The 17,726-nt window shown below is 34.8% G+C and overlaps 3 protein-coding genes across 21 annotated transcripts in view; 2 read left to right on the top strand and 1 right to left on the bottom strand.

Moving 5' to 3' along the window:
- Tweek (transmembrane protein KIAA1109 homolog tweek) overlaps positions 1-9,109 on the bottom strand; it is a 32,762-nt gene extending 23,653 nt beyond the window's left edge. For 13 of the 15 annotated variants that reach the window (XM_076786677.1, XM_076786675.1, XM_076786671.1 and 10 more), the window contains exons 1-18: positions 8,815-9,109; positions 8,574-8,717; positions 8,150-8,469; positions 5,620-7,895; positions 5,269-5,555; positions 4,801-5,104; positions 4,395-4,715; positions 3,593-3,962; positions 3,028-3,528; positions 2,692-2,950; positions 2,044-2,391; positions 1,892-1,968; positions 1,498-1,834; positions 1,246-1,424; positions 935-1,160; positions 462-850; positions 239-400; positions 48-173 (exon numbers count right to left, since the gene is read on the bottom strand). In XM_076786677.1, the coding sequence (XP_076642792.1) occupies positions 48-173; positions 239-400; positions 462-850; positions 935-1,160; positions 1,246-1,424; positions 1,498-1,834; positions 1,892-1,968; positions 2,044-2,391; positions 2,692-2,950; positions 3,028-3,528; positions 3,593-3,962; positions 4,395-4,715; positions 4,801-5,104; positions 5,269-5,555; positions 5,620-7,895; positions 8,150-8,469; positions 8,574-8,717; positions 8,815-9,067 (6,879 nt within the window). In that variant the 5' untranslated portion in view covers positions 9,068-9,109. The remainder of the gene's footprint in view (positions 1-47; positions 174-238; positions 401-461; positions 851-934; positions 1,161-1,245; positions 1,425-1,497; positions 1,835-1,891; positions 1,969-2,043; positions 2,392-2,691; positions 2,951-3,027; positions 3,529-3,592; positions 3,963-4,394; positions 4,716-4,800; positions 5,105-5,268; positions 5,556-5,619; positions 7,896-8,149; positions 8,470-8,573; positions 8,718-8,814) is intronic. The other 2 variants (XM_076786676.1, XM_076786680.1) reach the window with 2 other exon arrangements.
- Positions 9,110-10,949: 1,840 nt separating this feature from the next.
- Positions 10,950-11,659, top strand: Bbip1 (BBSome interacting protein 1). 5 transcript variants are annotated; one of them, XM_076786710.1, is made up of 2 exons: positions 10,950-11,087; positions 11,416-11,659. In XM_076786710.1, the coding sequence occupies exon 2, from the start codon at positions 11,438-11,440 to the stop codon at positions 11,657-11,659; it is 222 nt and encodes a 73-aa protein (XP_076642825.1). In that variant the 5' UTR covers positions 10,950-11,087; positions 11,416-11,437. The 5 variants fall into 5 exon arrangements, with proteins under 5 accessions (XP_076642825.1, XP_076642826.1, XP_076642828.1 ...); XM_076786711.1 differs by having other exon boundaries at positions 10,953-11,208; XM_076786713.1 differs by having other exon boundaries at positions 10,953-11,108.
- Positions 11,660-11,729: 70 nt separating this feature from the next.
- Positions 11,730-17,726, top strand: LOC143353399 (LMBR1 domain-containing protein 2 homolog). Its single transcript, XM_076786702.1, has 10 exons — positions 11,730-11,903; positions 12,126-12,466; positions 12,535-12,745; positions 12,818-12,994; positions 13,502-13,679; positions 13,746-13,927; positions 14,082-14,321; positions 14,609-14,810; positions 14,880-14,999; positions 15,502-17,726. Exons 1-10 carry the CDS (start codon positions 11,730-11,732, stop codon positions 15,744-15,746), a joined length of 2,070 nt encoding a protein of 689 aa, XP_076642817.1. The 3' UTR covers positions 15,747-17,726.

The raw sequence follows: 17,726 nt of genomic DNA on the forward strand, positions 1-17,726 counted from the left end.
GTTATGAATTTTTCAGTTTATGCAGATCATAAGTAATTTGTTCTTACCTCTTCCGGATCTGACACAGCGAATGTGACATTCAATGGTTTCACATGTTTCGTTTTATAATTATGTTCTAATAACAATGGTGTGTACAGAACATTCTTCCATTGTCTACTCAGTACTATAACACCCTAAAAATCAAATATTATATTAAATATTATGTAATAAGAAAAGAAATCCTCGTAATTCAACGTACCTGACGAAGTGTCGATAACAAAGGTAAATCAGACTCTTTTAAATTAGCTTCGATATTTGTTAGATCGTTTAATAAAACATAATTCTGAAGAATTGTACATAATTGACACGATGGATCTTCTTGCAATGTTTTTGCTAATGGAGTCAATCTTCCATAACGACTCTAAAATAATGATACAAATAGTATTCTTGAATATTCCCATAAAAAAATATATGTGAATTACCTTAGCAGGCATATGAATCGCCTGTACGTCTAATGCTTCTGCCATAAGACAGGCCACAATAGCCGTGGATCTTCTGTACATAGTCCTAAACATGTGCACGATCCTCATTGCAAATTTATTACTAGGATTCATCCAAGCATTTATGGCTGGGGACGCGGTGCTCAATAAATTCCAATCTAATCGTGTATAGTCAATTTTTCTAGTTATCGGTGTACGCGGTGGAGCCGCAAAATTGAACCACACCGTTTTCAATTCTATAACACAAGAAACCGCATTTCCATTTCCCGCTTTCGACGCAAGACTAGCGCATGTAGCACTGGGATTTATTTGAACTCCATTAGGTAAATTCGTTGATGCTGTTTCCGGTTCAGTAGCAGTTGCAGTAGATACTTCAATATAATAAATCAGACATAAGTAAACATGCATATGCACACTATACAATTTTTAGTTATTTAATTATGATTATCGTATACCGGCTGTGTTATCTAATTCCTCTTGACTTTTCACGCTGTCCGTATAAAGTACTTCGGTATCTGCTTTTTTACTATCGCCCCCATTCTCTCCTTTTTCAAATTGCGATCTTTTCACCACTTTAAGTTTAATGCCTTCTAATCCACATTCGAACATTATAAAACCTAATCTGTCTTCCCCGCTTCCCAGAGTAAACTCCTCTGTAGCTTGTGGAGGACCGCTCTGTTTCTATAATAAATTCATTTACAAAAAGTATAAGTTAATTTATATTATTACTATATACGAATTGCAAAAAAAAAAATTAAAAACCTACACTTTTTTCTTTCTCATCCACGAACTGATGCATATAATAGTCAACACACTTCAACGGAGAAGTTATCCTGGTACATGTAAATAATACTCTCGAATAATGAGCAGGAATTGCTGTTATAACAGCATCTTTTAATATCGAAGACTCGTTTCGTAGCCTACGTAATTGAGAGTGAGCCTTGCCTATTACATTAATTATTTAAGTCAATTGTTTAAGTTATGCATTATACAAGTACGCAAAATAGTATAGATTTACCTATATTTAACGTGACTACAATTTCTTCTTGTTGTTTCTCTGAAGTCTCTATGTACACTGTCTCTCCACTGCCGATGTCTGTAACCACAGCGGCTGTTTGATGACCAGGTAAAAATGCCTTGCTGATTTTGTTAACCTTTTTCTGATTTGTTAATACAGCTGGTTTGTGAAACGTTTGGACGACTTCTCGTGCTTGTTTGCCAATATAGAACCGTATTGTTACATCGTCGAAGCAGATAGCAAATAATGATACGCACGTCAAGTCACGAATATTTTCGAGGGCGGAGAAAGATATAATTTCTTCGACGACAGAAGCTTGTAGCAACGTTATATTCATCTGAAAAAGGCATCTCGTCATTATACAAAGCAGAAGCTTATACAAACTTTTACTTACTTTTGGTAAAATAATACTGCCTTGCACTTGTGTCATAATACTTTCTTCGTACACATTAGTTTGCAGTGCAATTTTACCTGTTATAAAGAAAAGCCGAGTCAATGGTACTCCTTGCATTGCACATGAAAAAACTTTGAAATATTCAAACTAACGTTTGTCGTCACCTTGTCCGTTTTTAATATTTCTTTCAGCAGTAGATCGTTTCGAACTAGTTTGCACCTGACTCCAGTATGATAAACTTTGATCCTGTTTCAAAACATTGGCGTCTTCAACTTTTCCGATGCATTCGTGATGAAGATGATTTAAAATAGACAGTGGGTGTAAAGTGGCTAACGTTGGAATGATCGCATCAATAAAACGCTGCAAAGATTCTAACACCATGGGACTTAACATAATATCTACATCTCCCTTGAATTTCACTATTACTGTAGTACGCGATCCACTTTCATGCTGTGCTGCCAACAATTCCTCTTCATTGTGGGTGGTAAGATCCTCTTCTCCTACAAATAACAATAAATGTTATAATCAAAATTATACCAATTATCTCTTTACACTCGGAACTATTTTAACTTGAGAACCAAACATTTCTTTCGATGTAGAATATTTCCATTCTATATAGTTTTCTTCATTTTATGCATATGAAACTGATGCAATTTACTCACATAGTACGTAAATGTTTAGTAATTCATAAATTTGTTCATATTTGTAAATAATTGTGTAAATAATGATATAGCAATTTTAATTTTTTACAAAGGTAGCTATCTCGGATATGCACATATTTCGTATGTCGTATGTTTTACCTTCCATTAGACTTATAGTCGCACTATCCCAAAGGTATGGGTGTGTAGGTGTCTTATTCGATGAGCTAGCTGTGGGTGAACCATCCGATCGAGTGATCATTTTCAACGATGTAAATCCTTCAGCGATAGTTTCGAATTTCGGCACGTGCTTAGCACCAACGTAAACTAATCTACCATCCTCGGTGCGTTGGAAAAGCGGTGTAGTAAACGCGCTACTTCCAGCCGGTATTGAGGACTGACTCCAATTCGCACAACGCACCTGAAATTCATTATATTTTCAATGAACAATTTCGCTGAACAATTTTTTAAAAATAGTAGAACCGTATTCGATATTACCTGTGTTAAGTGACTAACGTAACTCGACATTAGCAACGGGGAATCAACGATTGGTTTGTTCACTTGCATATGCAAATTGACCAGGGTTACATCTTCTTGCGACGACACAGCTGAGATGAAACTTGTGGAAGAGACAGAATGACTATCAGACGAGTCACGCAATATACCATTTCCGGTCGAATCGGCGTCGTTTTGGAAACTGGTGTTTCGATTCACTCTGGGACTACGTTTCGTGCTTATCGTCTGCGGCTTTGCTCTTTCCAAAGTGTGTGCTTTCTCGGACACGGGAACAGTAACGTTCGCGGAACTTTCTACAATGGATAAATCCGATGAGAATTTCTTTTTCATGCTATCGTTGCGTGTCAGGACCGAACCAGATCCAATGATAGATTGACGCAAGCTGGACGTACGACTTCCGCTTAAACCGTGACTCGTGTCCTCGTCAGCAGAATAGAAAGCTTCCGAATGATTCTCCGAAGACATAGATATTGTCCGTTGAACCTGAAGATACAATTCGATATAATTAAGATATAACAGATTCGAATCTGATAGATGTTAATCGCACCTCTTGCTTCATTCTTTCTTCAGACTCCGAGTTAACATACAACGAATGATGCGAATCAGAAATGTTAATACTATCAGTTCTCGTAGATGTTTGCATTGACTCAATGTAATTCGTGTCTGTGGACACTATTGGCAACGACTGTGGACTATTTGATTCGTATGGCTCTACGTCTGATGCGTTGAAATAATCTACCGCTAGTTTAGAGTCAGACACACTACTTTTAGGAGTTGCTTCTATCTCGGGAACGCTTAAAATGGATTTACTACGTTCTGTGTGCAATTTAGAATCCGAATCCAACTTCTGAGGTAAATGTGCTACGGGACTTGCATCGACTAGACGAGAATATGGGACATCTCTGGTGCTGCTTCCACTGTAACAAAAATAAGATGTAAATAAATGTAGATATATTAGCGAAACTTTCAATATTTTAACGCATTTGCACTAGCAGCATTATTCTATTTTGCCATTGCACTGAGCATATTAAAAATAAATGTTTGCAAAACCATGAAGTAATTTTTGTATTGAAAAGAAGTGAAGAGCTTGCAAAAAGCAGCAAATTTTCAGAAAAACTCATAAAAACTTAGAATATAGTTCACAAAACTGATGTGCAACATAAACGATACGCAATTTTCATCTTCTCATTTTTATCATTGATATTCTTTCGTTTTATTATCATTTCAAGTGTATGCGATATCTTTTATCAATTATAGCGTACATATGCAACCATGCAGTATTAAAAGGAAAGTAACAACAAGTAAATGAAATCATGAATAAGCCGGCTCAAAGCTATTCCGAGAATTACCGCAGTGATGTATAAGAAAATCTTCTGCCCAGCACTTTCCGATCCCCACTGCATGCGAATGGACTTGCTGATGCAGTAATTAATTTTGTACTACTATGTTCTTCGATACCAGAATCTTTAGTATGATCTGCCACAGACCTGGGACGTTCAACTTTTTTCGAAGTGTGCGCTCCATCCTGTGTGGCAGTCAACTTTACTCCTGCGACTGGATAGTCTTGCAGAGACACGTCTTGCAAGTTATAAGGCGAAGTGTGGAATACCAATTGACCATCGTGTAAAATGGACTGCCCAAAACCCTTTTCTTTCCCAGATTCATTAATTCTAAAATAAATAAAGACGATGTATTCTCTCGTTCCTGTGAAACGAAACTTGGAGAAGCAATATTGTAAGTTTAAACATTGTCTACCTATAAGCAGCAACATTAATACCATCTTGAAAATCATGATAATTTGGCTTAAAGAATCTTGGCCCGTTTCGATTATTTCCAAAAAATGTACAACCACCTATGCAACCGCACTTTGTTGGCTTTACACAGCTTTCCTGGGGCCATAAGAACCATAAACGCTTCGTGGCTTCGTCGTGTAACTTCAAATATTTGTTTTGTACTAAATGTAAATTGTGTTCGGGGGTTGGAAGTGACATTGCGGCTTCTAATATGACTGGACCTAGAGCTACTGATCCAACTTCTAACCAGACATCAGAACCATCGCCTAGAATACGTAAAAAGTCAGTGAAGTATTAACAAAACGATATACAGGGTGATACAACTAAGTGTACCACTTAAATTACTTGTAAACTATTTGGTATATGAAAAAATGTTGTATGTTGTAATTGAATCAGCTTGTATATTTAATTATGCATAAAATTAGTATACCTGACATACGACTGCTTGCATTATTGTGTGACCTTCCGCTGCCTGTTGTGTTAGTGTTACTTGTATTCGCGAAATGATCAGCTGCCGATACAAATTGCCGAATTAATATTCTAGGTAGTACACTAGTTACGCCAGACTTGACTTGGTGACCATGAAGATTACAAGTAGAAACACGAATTGGAGATATCCAAAGATGCACGGCTGTTCCCACCTCTTGGAAATGTAAATCGACTGCGTCTATCGCTATTCTTGTCATCCTATACTTTATATCCTCAGAACTGGGACACCTAAAATGATATACTGAGTATAGTATCGCTTTAGAGACATTATTTATATAAAATTATTACTTACCTGTAATGTTTATCAATGTCACTATCAGGACATTGCAAGGGAGGAATACCATGATGGCAATGGTGCGGTAAATCAGGAGGACGTAAAGTATTTTCGTTATTCTTTACCATTAGTAAAAATGTTTCTAGAGACGTGATGAGATGATGCAATTGCGGAGAACTCATTTTCCCAGTTAATTTACCTAATTGCACCTCGATTAGCCATGCATACTCCAAGGTCTCTTGGTCTAAACTTCTTCCTTCGTTACTGAACATCGCGTGTCCTCTGACTTGCAGTGCACTTAACATTAAATGACCTTGATTCATGTGACGTTCCTTGCTCGATCGAACCACGTTATCAGTGAGCAATGCAATAGCAGGCGAGAGGAGCAATTGGAGCTCCGTCTCCCTATATCGTTTCTTCATTTCGAATCCGAATCGTTCGAGAAGTATAACAGGACAAGGAGGATCATTCTCGCCACAATTCTTTATCAGATGGGCTTGAATGTCGTGCATGGTGATCCCAACTATTACTTCCAGCGGTCTATAATCTCTGGGATCAAACGCCTTCGACTTTGCGTCTTCATCATCCACAGACTCGATACTACTATTTTGTACATCCCTGTCTTTGCTTCTTTCCGTAGTCGTGGATGTAGGATTAGTTCTACTTTGTTGCATGTCGGTGAACGTTTGATAATCACCAAACAAGTTCTCTTTCAAATGTATAAAATTTTTCAACAACGACCCATATAAAAGCAATATAGACGGGCCTATTTCAAGATCTAAAGTAACTTTGTCGGGAGCTATAGATTGTGGGTCGAATTTCTGACTACCGTTTGTTGTCCATTCAAGACCGGGTGATTTTCTACATCGAGGAATCCTCATCGGGGACAAAAGAATCTCTTCTTTCTCCGGTGTTGTAATATTCGCTTGAGGAGTAGGTCCAAGAGGTGGACATAGATGATATGTATAATTAATACTTAACGCCACGATTGGTACAGACCAGCAATCAACCCAACCTGTACCTTTCTGACAAACATTTCTCCATTTTTTAGTTTTACTTAATTCCGACAGATATATGTGTGACCCGTCACGCGTCATAATCTTCGCATTCTTATGCAAAGCTAACAAAATCGTATGGTTCGTGTTGACTTCCGGTAGATAAAAGGAGAGATCAACACTCTCGCCTTGAATCCAGAAACGTAAACGTATCGTGACTGGCAAATAGTCCACGAACGGGAGATCGAACGACAGCTCAAAGAATTCCCCACAAAAAGCGATGTGCGCATTTTCTTGATTCTGCGATGAACAATCGATCCAATTATACTCGTTGCATAACGTAATCAATTCGAACTCCTTTAACAATAAGTTAAACTTCCACGTATAAGGTACAAAATGTAAAATATCAGGTCTGGCTTTACTGGCCCAATCGTTAATCATATCCTGAAAAAATTCTTTGTGCGAGTAAACTAAGTTAGCAGTGGCTTTGCATCCAGTTAAATTCAAAGTCCATTCCTGGTGATCGTTCCATCTTATTGGATAATGGCATTTAATACCGAACTCTAACGTTTCGCTTTGAACTAAACTTCGATATTGTAAACTCGTGGTTGCTTCTAAATGTAACAGTTGGCCTGTTATCTTCGTGGTATAACCGTCTTGTAAAACTATCCATGGCATAGTGATTTCCAGATATGAACCAGGCCCTACGTTGATGTGAACAGCATTCGTTTCCGTATTTTTACTAAAGAGTATATCGATCGTGGCTTCGTTTAACGTTGACAATCTGATATCGAATGATTGAACTTGTCTCTTTTCTCCGGTCACAGGAGGTTTCGTAACTTTTAGCGGCTGATAGTCATTAGGGAAAAAGAATTTAAACAAGTGTTCTCGTTGTCTATCTGCCCAAGGTCCATAACTGAAGTCTGTACCTTTACCACATTTAATGTCGATACCCCAAATCGGTGGCATAGCCTCTACCATATCCCCATTTACCAATTGAATCATTTCTGGATGTTCAGGGACAAATCCAGGCTCGTCCATATAGTAATAAACTTCCATGTTGTTTGAGCTTAATACAACAAACCCTTCTCCCATGTATCTAGGCGGATCATCCACCATACCAGTGTATTTCGGACTAGGTGCTAGAATCACTTTGAAATTTTCTGCTTTACATTTCGTAAAGTGCATAAAATGATCATGTCGGGATGCCGCTGGTTTTGTAGAATATACAAAATGTGCTTCTTCTACGGTTATTGACAAAGTTGTTGGGACCAATCGATTGCCAAATACCACTCTCCCCTAAAATAATAAAATTTTGTTATATGCACACATTAAAAAAGAATCGACATCTATTGGAGGTGTGCGAGAACCCGAAAATATCGTCAATAATTTTATTCGGAATCGGGACGAGCTCTCGAGAATCATGAAATTTTCGAGAACCCTACTCGTCTCGACCCGATGCCTTCCCAACCAGTCCCGACCATCGGGTACCCAACATTTTCAAGTTTTCGCACACCTCTAGTACCTATTGGAAATATGAATGGTTAGCTAACCGTGCAGACATCTAATTTAATAACAGGTATTAAATCTCTCCAAGTTCGAGCTATAACATGAGCTTCTTTCTTTCTAATATTATCAACGTGACGCGAAACATCCATGGCGTTCGTTTGCTGGCAATTTTGATTAGCAGAGTTTCTAATTGACTCTGCATCACGATCATCAATATTAACAGTATAATCTTCTTCGTCAGGAAACATTTGGGGTGTGAGACCAAATGTTTTTTCTAATTGTGCATACAGTTGACAGCGATTGTAAACGTGTAATTCAAAGCCATTTAGCATGACTGATAGTCGAGTATCGGAATGTGAAAGATCTGAAAAGAAAGGAAAGGATTAACAACCGAATGAAACAACTGAACTAACAACCGAATTTCTGTTAAGATTTGTTACAATTGTTATGCAATTGTATTTATCATACCTTCAGATACATCTTTGGGAACATAACTCCTCCACCATCTAAATATAAGCCATCCATCTTGAACTCTGAGACTATAATCTGTTGTAATATAAACTATATCTCTAAACATTATTTTTCCGCTTAGTACACTTAGAGTAAAAGAACCTGATAATAGAAACAATATATTGCAATTGTTTTTACAAGAAAAACAAACAAAGATATATATTATAGTGAAACAGTATTTTATATTTTCAACACTCACCTACTTTAACATATCCATCTCTAATAACAAATCGATTTAATAATTTTGTTAATATGTAGCCAATGACTCTGCTATTATAATAAGCTATATAAATAATCCAAGAAGTAGCAGACACTAATGAGCAAAGTAAATATATAAAACTTCTATCCATCTTAATATCATCAAGGTTGACATGATCGGAATAATTCCAGAAAGCTGGTTCAATTCCAGAGAAAGATGGAACTGTAACATTATACAGCTCGTTCTCCTCCATGATTATGCCTTTCTTGTATTTACGAAATCAAGAGCTGTTACTCATTTTTTAAACACTAAAAACACAAAAGAAAAATTATCAAAACAATATAATGATAACAAACTTTGGCTTATTTTGACACTTTAGTATTGTTTTTAAAATTTACTCTTACAACGAAACGAAATTTATTATTAATGTCCATCAGTTTTTGTAAGACTGTTAAACGGAAATGCAAAAGTTTGTAAACATAACCTAAATGATGAGCTCTAATTAAAAATGATCATTATAAATTACTGATCAATTACATTAAATATGAAAGTAAATTCGTTAATTTTTATCTTCGTTACCAATACAAATTATTTGAAGAAATATTACGTTGTTGTACATTATGAAACTGACGAACATTGTAAGTAGTTACTGTCAACATAAACGATTGTAGTAACTATTATCAGCATTGGGAGATAACAATTATGTTTCGTTATGTGATTATTGCGAATCAGTGACATTTAAACCGTTATCAGCTTATCAGCGAAAGGAAAGTACACATACAGGGTACTACAATCGAAACGTACTTTTAAAAAAAATGTTATATCAATACATATCAACTTAAACCTAATGTGCTCGATTAGTTTACCTGTATTTGATACTTATATAAGAATTGCATTCAATTTTTGTTGTGTCACTCATGGTTTAGTGTTTATTAGTATATGAGTTTTAATAGATGTCATAGAACTGTCATCGATGGACAGTGATACACATAACCACTTCATAGTTGACTACTGACATTGACTATAAATGCAGTCATGAAGCACGATCTATTGTTGCTAAAGCACTTTAGACATAAAGCATCGCTCAGCACATTCATTACTAAACTTAATCATAATAAACGATAATTTCTTTTTCGAGATCCTTCGTTAGTACAAGAAATGATTAAAATTGCGTATAACATACAACCAAGTTTAATGTTCTCTAAATTCATTAATCTGGTATCATAAAATGTACTATATCTTTAGAAAATTTTAATGGAAAATGTTGGCCGTTGTTCTAGTGATATCTGAGCCTGTACTTCATGGACCCATGAAGTAAGAACAGAGAGGATAGGAGAGTGCTCACGCCCGGGTTTTCGGCGCTCCCGATATAGTGCTGACATCTGCTCAGCCTTAGCATGGCACAGAACCGGACCGTCTTTCCTGGAACAGAACCAAGCAGTCTTTATCACTGACGAGATATTTAGGAAGACTGAAAGCCCTAGAACCTCGCGGACGCGAGACAAAAAAATACATTGGGTGATTGGTCTACTCCTGTACCTCGTCGGTGATTTTAGTGTACCCGGTATAGTGCTGCCCCCTAGTCTAATTTTTAGCCTGGATCAGAATCTGCATCATCTTTTCAGCCTGGACCAGAACCTACATCATTAGCAGCGGATTCCAAATAATGCCAGAGTCGATGCTACTTCTATGTTAAAAGATGATGTAGGCTCTGATCTAGTCTAAAAGATGATGCAGGTTCTGGTCCAGGCTAAAAAGATGATGCAGATTCTGATCCAGGCCAAAAATTAGACTCGGGGCAGCACTATACCGGGGACACTAAAATCCCGGGCGTGAGCACTCTCATTTCCTCTCTGGAAAGAGTACTCCATGGACCTAAGCAGAGAGGACCTAAGGTCCATGAGTACTTAGGTTCATGCTTCACTCAGTCTACAATTTCTGCACATATGATAATGCTGCACTGTGCTGCACCAAAGGGAAAACTAACGGAATTAGTACTACTAGGGACACCTAGCGATCACAACCCCGTTAGGGTAGGTTATGGTTTGCATAATCCGCTTGGTGCAGCACTATACCAGCGGCACCAAACCTCTGGACGCGAACTTTCTCATTTCTTCTCTAGTTCGTGACTTTACGTATTGTCTGAAAATGTATCGTGAATATCGTGATGCATCTATCGGTTGCGTATGACAATTTGACAGAGTTCGTGTGACGTCGATACTTTTTATAATATCGTACAATGTATTTTTAACGGTTATGAACGTAAAAAAATGGTAACATTAAATTTCTCGATGGTAAAAGTATGTTAACATGTAAATCTAGCAACATAAATTGACGGAAGTAGACACGCGATATACGTACGATCAGGAATAGCTTTTTGCTACTTTCTTTTCGGTACTATTATTTGCATCTGTTACTTTTTCGTAGTTACTTCTTGAGATAAATCTCTGTAATTGTTAGATATCATTTGTTACCAAATGTGAAAACATGACATGCTTGGAAAACGATGAAGTCTACGGTTAACACAAAAATTCGAATAAATAGAATCTAAATATCAAGCTATATCATCGAATACTTAAATGTTTTTCCATTGATTTACAGATTTCCCGCAGTTCCAGCAAAAATGTCAGAAATAGTAGATACTTCTACAGAGAAAATTGATGTTGTACTTCCACGGCAAGGCTTACTGTACCAAGAAGAAAATCTAGATTATATACTCTGCAAACCCAAGTTGATGCCATTAAAGTCAATCACATTAGAAAAGTTGGAAAGAATGCAAAGAGATGCTGAGTTAAAAATTCGAGAGACAGCAGAAGGAGAGAACAAAGAGGAGAACAATGAATAGTATTTGAGAATTTAAACAAGACATGTAAGAAGTTTATCGTAAACCAAAATTGAAAAAAAGGACATACAAAATGATTCTTGGAGCATTTACGATAGAAATTGTGCTAGCGTTTTGCTTTGCTGCAACTTTGTTGTACAAATATGGGAATATTTTTCAACATCACATCTTTGTTACGATCTCTGTGCTTATAGCATGGTACTTTTCACTGCTGACAATATTCATATTGCCTTCAGATGTTTCATCTGTAAGTGAAATTCTATTTAAAAAACTTTATACTATACAAATTAAATAGTATGTAGTGGTATGTGCGAGAACCTGAAAACATTGGATTGGGATAGGTTAGGAATTTTGTTTGGAATTGGGACAGGTCGAGAATTTTATTTGGGGTGGAAACAGGATCTCAACATTTTCTCATTCTTGTACACCTCTATTACACCAAAATTAATGTTAACGTATATGTTCGCAGACTGTTTTTAGGACATGCGTTGAACAGAACACTCACAATACCACTAAAGTGACTAGTGATCTCACAACTTCGATACCATTTCATAATTGCAAAAAGCCTTGGCCCAATGTTCCAGAAAATGTATTTCCCAATTTATGGAGAATTGTATATTGGACATCGCAATGTTTGACATGGTTAATATTACCACTTATGCAATCATACATAAAGGCAGGAGACTTCACAGTTCAAGGAAAACTGAAATCTGCTTTGATTGATAATGCTATATATTATGGAAGTTATTTGTTTATATGTGGCATTCTCCTAATATATATAGCATTAAAGCCTGGTCTAGATCTTGATGGGTAAATATTTTCAACTGATATGCAATGTTCACTGCATTGATTTCATTGATACTCCCTATCTTTTACAGTCAAAAATTGAAAGCCATAGCTTCATCTGCATCAAACACATGGGGTTTGTTTTTGTTGGTACTGCTTCTTGGATATGCACTCGTGGAAGTTCCTCGTGGGTTATGGAATGCTAGTAAACCTGGATACACTTTAAATTATAGCTACTTTAAAATTTCTAAACTAAGTTTAGACAAATGTGACGCAGAAGAGACAGTGGATGATATACTTGAGGTAATATTTTAAAAGATACGTGTATGGTTAATTTTGATGTATAATGTTTCCATTGCATATTCTTTCATTTAGTCATTGCAAGCTGCTACAGTATCTATTGGACCAGGTCATCCATTTCATTGCAATTTAGAGACTATCTTCCAAAAGATTCCTGCAGAATTAAAAGATAGAATGAACAGAAGACAGTTACCTGATGACACACCAACTGATACTCCGTCTGAAAAATCGTTGATTCGTTTACACAGACAAGTTCGTTCAGTTGAAAATATCACAAATATTAGATTATTGCATATGAAGTGTCCGATTTCAGAATGCAAATATTATGAAGTGTTTTAATCAAGAAATACTATTATACTCTATAGGTTTATTATATATCATTTGAAGGTACAAAGTTAATCTTTTCAGTCCTATCTTGGTTTATTTCAATATCAGCCGATGTGATCATTGTGTATTCTTTTTATATGAGTAAGAAAATAAACACATCGACGACAACATTATGTCATGTTTAGTCAAAACGTGGTAGTCAATGATAGAAAAGACTCAAAAATCCATTTTTACCACAGTATCATCAAAAACTATTCGTTTGGTGACAGAATATAATATAATGATTGCAATGGAACTTACTTTAACCAATAAATTTTATTTCGAGAAAAATTATGTTTGTTTAAGTTATTATTACGAATCGGACATTTTGTATGCTTAATATTATTATGATGTATACATGGAGAAATATTGATTTATTTACTTTTCTTTTAGACTATAAAAGCGCTCCAGACTTTGCAACGTATAGAAACACAATGGGGAATCCTAGTCAATAAAATAATAGATTTAGAGGATATAGCGAAAAATCAAGAGAGTCACGACCGAAGATTCAAACCAACTTTTCCTGTACATCGTTCATTTTCACTTCGTGTCATTTATAATCCCGCTATAGGTATGTACCGATACACGCAGAATTTCAATATTTTACTGAATGTTTGCAACTTCTTCAAATTTTTAGAGTGGTACTGGAAATGTGTCGTAAAGAGTTACGTCCAGAAAATTGCAGCTATTATTGCTGGTTGCCTTTCGGCAGCTGTTGTATGGTCAGAAGTAACATTTTTCAACAAATCTCCAGTGCTGTCATTGTTTGCTCAATTTGTGAATTTAGCTAAGGAGAATTACGATTATTTTACGATCGAGGTGAGAATGAGTGCTTAAACTTACTAGTGTACATGTGGTACTTGTTACTCTCAACTATATGCGACTTACATTTTTCCGTTTTAACTAAATCATAGATCAGTACAATACTGATACGTAAAGATTCTATTTAAACAAATGAAATATTTCATTTCAGATACTGTCCACTCTAATAATCGCATACCTCTGTTACTGTGCTTATTCAACGGTTTTAAAAATTCGTGTCTTGAATTTGTATTACCTGGCGCCACATCATCAAACCAATGAATACAGTTTAATATTTAGCGGTATGATGTTTTGTCGTTTGACACCGCCTATGTGCTTGAATTTTTTGGGTCTCATCCATATGGATTCACACATTATCAAGACCCATATATTGGAAACTTATTACACTCAAGTTAGTTCATTGAATCAATATTAACACTAGGTTTACAGAACGCATTCTAATATTTTTAATTTACGATTATTGAGATTGTAAAGGTGCATCCATGAGGAATTATTCGACAAAATTATTTCTGTGGGTATATATTATGCGGAAAATGGCTAAAAATTTGAATAGTCTCGTTCTCGTTGTTTTTATAAAGAAATGTAAAATATTCACTTTTAATGCTCCGTAAACGTAGTGTTAAGTACCCTTTCAACCTTTGTAGTTAACGTGACTTATTTTTCAACTTAATCGCATAGGTAATGGGTCACATGGATGTTATTTCCATTATATCAGATGGATTTAACGTGTACTTTCCAATGGCAATTTTGGCATTTTGCCTAGCAACATATTTTAGCATAGGAAGCAGATTACTTTCTCTGTTGGGTTTCCAACAGTTTCTCGATGAAGATGAATTTACAACGGATCTAACGGAAGAAGGTCGAGAATTAATAAAACGAGGTACAGTTGTGTTTGTACATTTATTTTCAATTTTGCTATTCGTATATTCCTTACTTATATTGCTTTCAGAGAGACGCAAGCGACAAAGAGCTGAGGACTCACTGTGTAGAAGACGTGAGTTTCAAGAAAGATTTAGCAGTTCCGCAACTTCGTCCCGCTACAGAACGTCACGGCAAAGTACCGATACAGGTAACAAATTAATTTTTACCGTTTTATTCTATTATTCGACGATTTTCACCATATTTAATCGTTTATAACTCATAAACCAATTGATCAATTTCGATGAAATTTTCAGCACGATATAACTTCTCCGAAACTACAAAACTTATTTTTTAAATTTTCGTTACAAGCTCAAATAAAGACGTTGTAAACATCAACTATTTTCTATTTTTTTTTTTTTCGTAATCCCAACTAAACTAATCCATCTAGCTTTGCAGAAAAACTGAAGTCGTTTGATCCATTTCTAAAAAACTTATTCTGATTTAAAGTGTGTACCATCAATTATGAGACTGACTATATTAATACAAGATATTTCCTCCTGCATTTTTTTTCCTTTTTGCCTTTGCGTCAATCCAATATTTATCTGAATATTATTCAGATATTCTGTTCTGTAATTAACTCTGTACTTTGTATAGAGATAATACGTAGAGGTAAACATGAGATTTTTAATGTAAATTGTATTTTTTTACAGTGAGACCTTTGAAACGTGACGAGTCAGTGGAATCAGCAAGGGCTGGACTACTTCGGGATTTTGATCCGGCGGATTATTACATCGGTATGACTTCCGGTGTAGATAGTTACAGTGCAAATAATAGTTACGATAGAGACTATCCAGTAGATGATTTTTACGAAGAGCGTACAGACAATGCAAGAGCATTTACTACAAACACAAACCGTGTAGGTCCTCCACCGAAAGGCTTGTTCGATGACATTTAAAAATTAACTCGACACTGTTTAGTATTTGCCCAGTAATAAATTACTAAACGAACACACATATGGTTAATAATACTCACATTTAATCCATCTACTCTTGGTACATAGAGTTTTTTAATGCAGAGGTTGTGAACATAATTATATGTTTGAATGGTAGGGATAGTATACAATTATACTATCATAAATACAGTATCAATCAAACTAATTTTAAATGGTGCGATTAAAAGAATTTTCAATTTACATATTTTCACTGTCCATTATGACCAGACCGTAGATCTTTGTGCAAATATTCGTTTTCATTAGTTATTTTATAAACATCGAAGTAAGAGAAAATTTGTTCGTAGATCGTCTGTAGTAAAAGTAAAATTAAAACAATATTAGTTTTGTTAATAGATACGTTTCCTTGTATTTTACCATTCTGCATCTGTCATAAAGATGCATAAAGATTCGCAGTCTGTATAAGACATTATCAAGTTAATAAAAGTAGAATGCATGTATACCTATGATTTTCTTACCGAAACTTTCAGAAAGTTGATTTATTTCATTCATATTTCTGTATTCGTATCACTGAGACATTTATCGCTGTCCAAATAATAAATCTTAAAAATAGGTTTATTAATCTGACATAAAGTGTTAAATTTCGTACAGTATTTGATATATTTTTAACAATGAATACGTAGCTGTAGTATACGTAAATAAACATAAATATTCATTAATATAGTAAATTATATAAATGAAAAATCGAAGTGCACGCGAACTGTAAGTGTTGCTGGTCCCAATTTTATTTTCAGTTTAAAACAGTAGAACACTTTAGTGAGTAAGTACAGGGAAGCTACACATTAAGTTTTAAAATATAGAAATAATTGATTGATTAATTGTAAACAGGTGTAATTTATTGTGTCATTGAGTAATTATATGTATGTATAAGTGGGTACTTATAATTCTTATCATATAGTTGAAGTAAAAAGTATCTGCTTGATTGTATTTATAGTGCATAAGAATGAGATAATTTGCATGATTACAATGGAAACAGGGATTTATCTGTGTTACGAACGTTAACCGTTGAGTTAATATTTTAAAGTTTCAACAAATGAAGAAAAGTTTATATTTATACTAAATCAATGCCGTATATCCTAAATGTAAGTAAAATTTTATTTGCTTTGATAATAGTAATATGTTTTGTAAATAATAGGCGAATATTTCTATTATCTAATTAATAACACTGTGAAACTTATTTATCATTATATATGTTAACATAGTGACTATGTTATATGTGCACACTGTTCAATAAACTAATTTATTTTATACCACATGAAATAAATGGAAAGGAAGAATGTAGATCTAAAAGAGGGAAGAGTTCAATAATGATTCCACTGTTATGCAAAATGGCATTATATATATTAATTTTATTGCAAATATTCCATACAGATATGAAAACGGTTATGAAAATATATGTCCAAAATATACCTGCAATATTAACGGCATCTGATAATAAATATATTATTAATGTAATAAAAAAGAGAGGCGTTAGAAATCTCAACAACCCATTTTCTGTCCCAAAATATACGCTTTGATTTTCATTCGATAACAAGCTTTACAGAATGCCAAAACTGTGTAAAGAATAGATATCGAGTATATATTTAAAAAGTGGAGAAACATTTGTTTTCATTTAAATACAATCTATTTTTTTTGTTTCATAATTTTATGTATGTTTTCAATAAAATCGCTGGAATACAATTTCCTAACAAAGTATATAAATATATTCTACATGGTTACACACAAGCAAGAACAAATAATTAGTTTCAAATAGCATTAACAAACAATAATTAATAAAATGATTGTATATGCGACATAATAGTGAATCTTGTATTGTTGTGTAAAATTTGTATATAACAAATGCTATTAAATTAGAAAAATTCTTTTTTTCAATGAGAGAGGTCTTCTTATTTCAATTTTTAAGAAATTGTGCTCTTTTCGAAACAT

This window comes from Halictus rubicundus, chromosome 4 (assembly GCF_050948215.1).
Source record: "Halictus rubicundus isolate RS-2024b chromosome 4, iyHalRubi1_principal, whole genome shotgun sequence".
In the NCBI taxonomy this organism is placed as follows: domain Eukaryota; kingdom Metazoa; phylum Arthropoda; class Insecta; order Hymenoptera; family Halictidae; genus Halictus; species Halictus rubicundus.

Excerpts from the sequence above, each read along its gene's own strand:
- Bbip1 (XM_076786710.1), top strand. The coding sequence starts at position 11,438 with ATGTCAGAAATAGTAGATACTTCTACAGAGAAAATTGATGTTGTACTT.
- LOC143353399 (XM_076786702.1), top strand. The coding sequence starts at position 11,730 with ATGATTCTTGGAGCATTTACGATAGAAATTGTGCTAGCGTTTTGCTTT. Across the intron at positions 12,746-12,817 it reads CAGTGGATGATATACTTGAG|TCATTGCAAGCTGCTACAGT; the intron begins GTAATATTTTAA and ends TCTTTCATTTAG. Across the intron at positions 14,811-14,879 it reads TCGAGAATTAATAAAACGAG|AGAGACGCAAGCGACAAAGA; the intron begins GTACAGTTGTGT and ends TATTGCTTTCAG.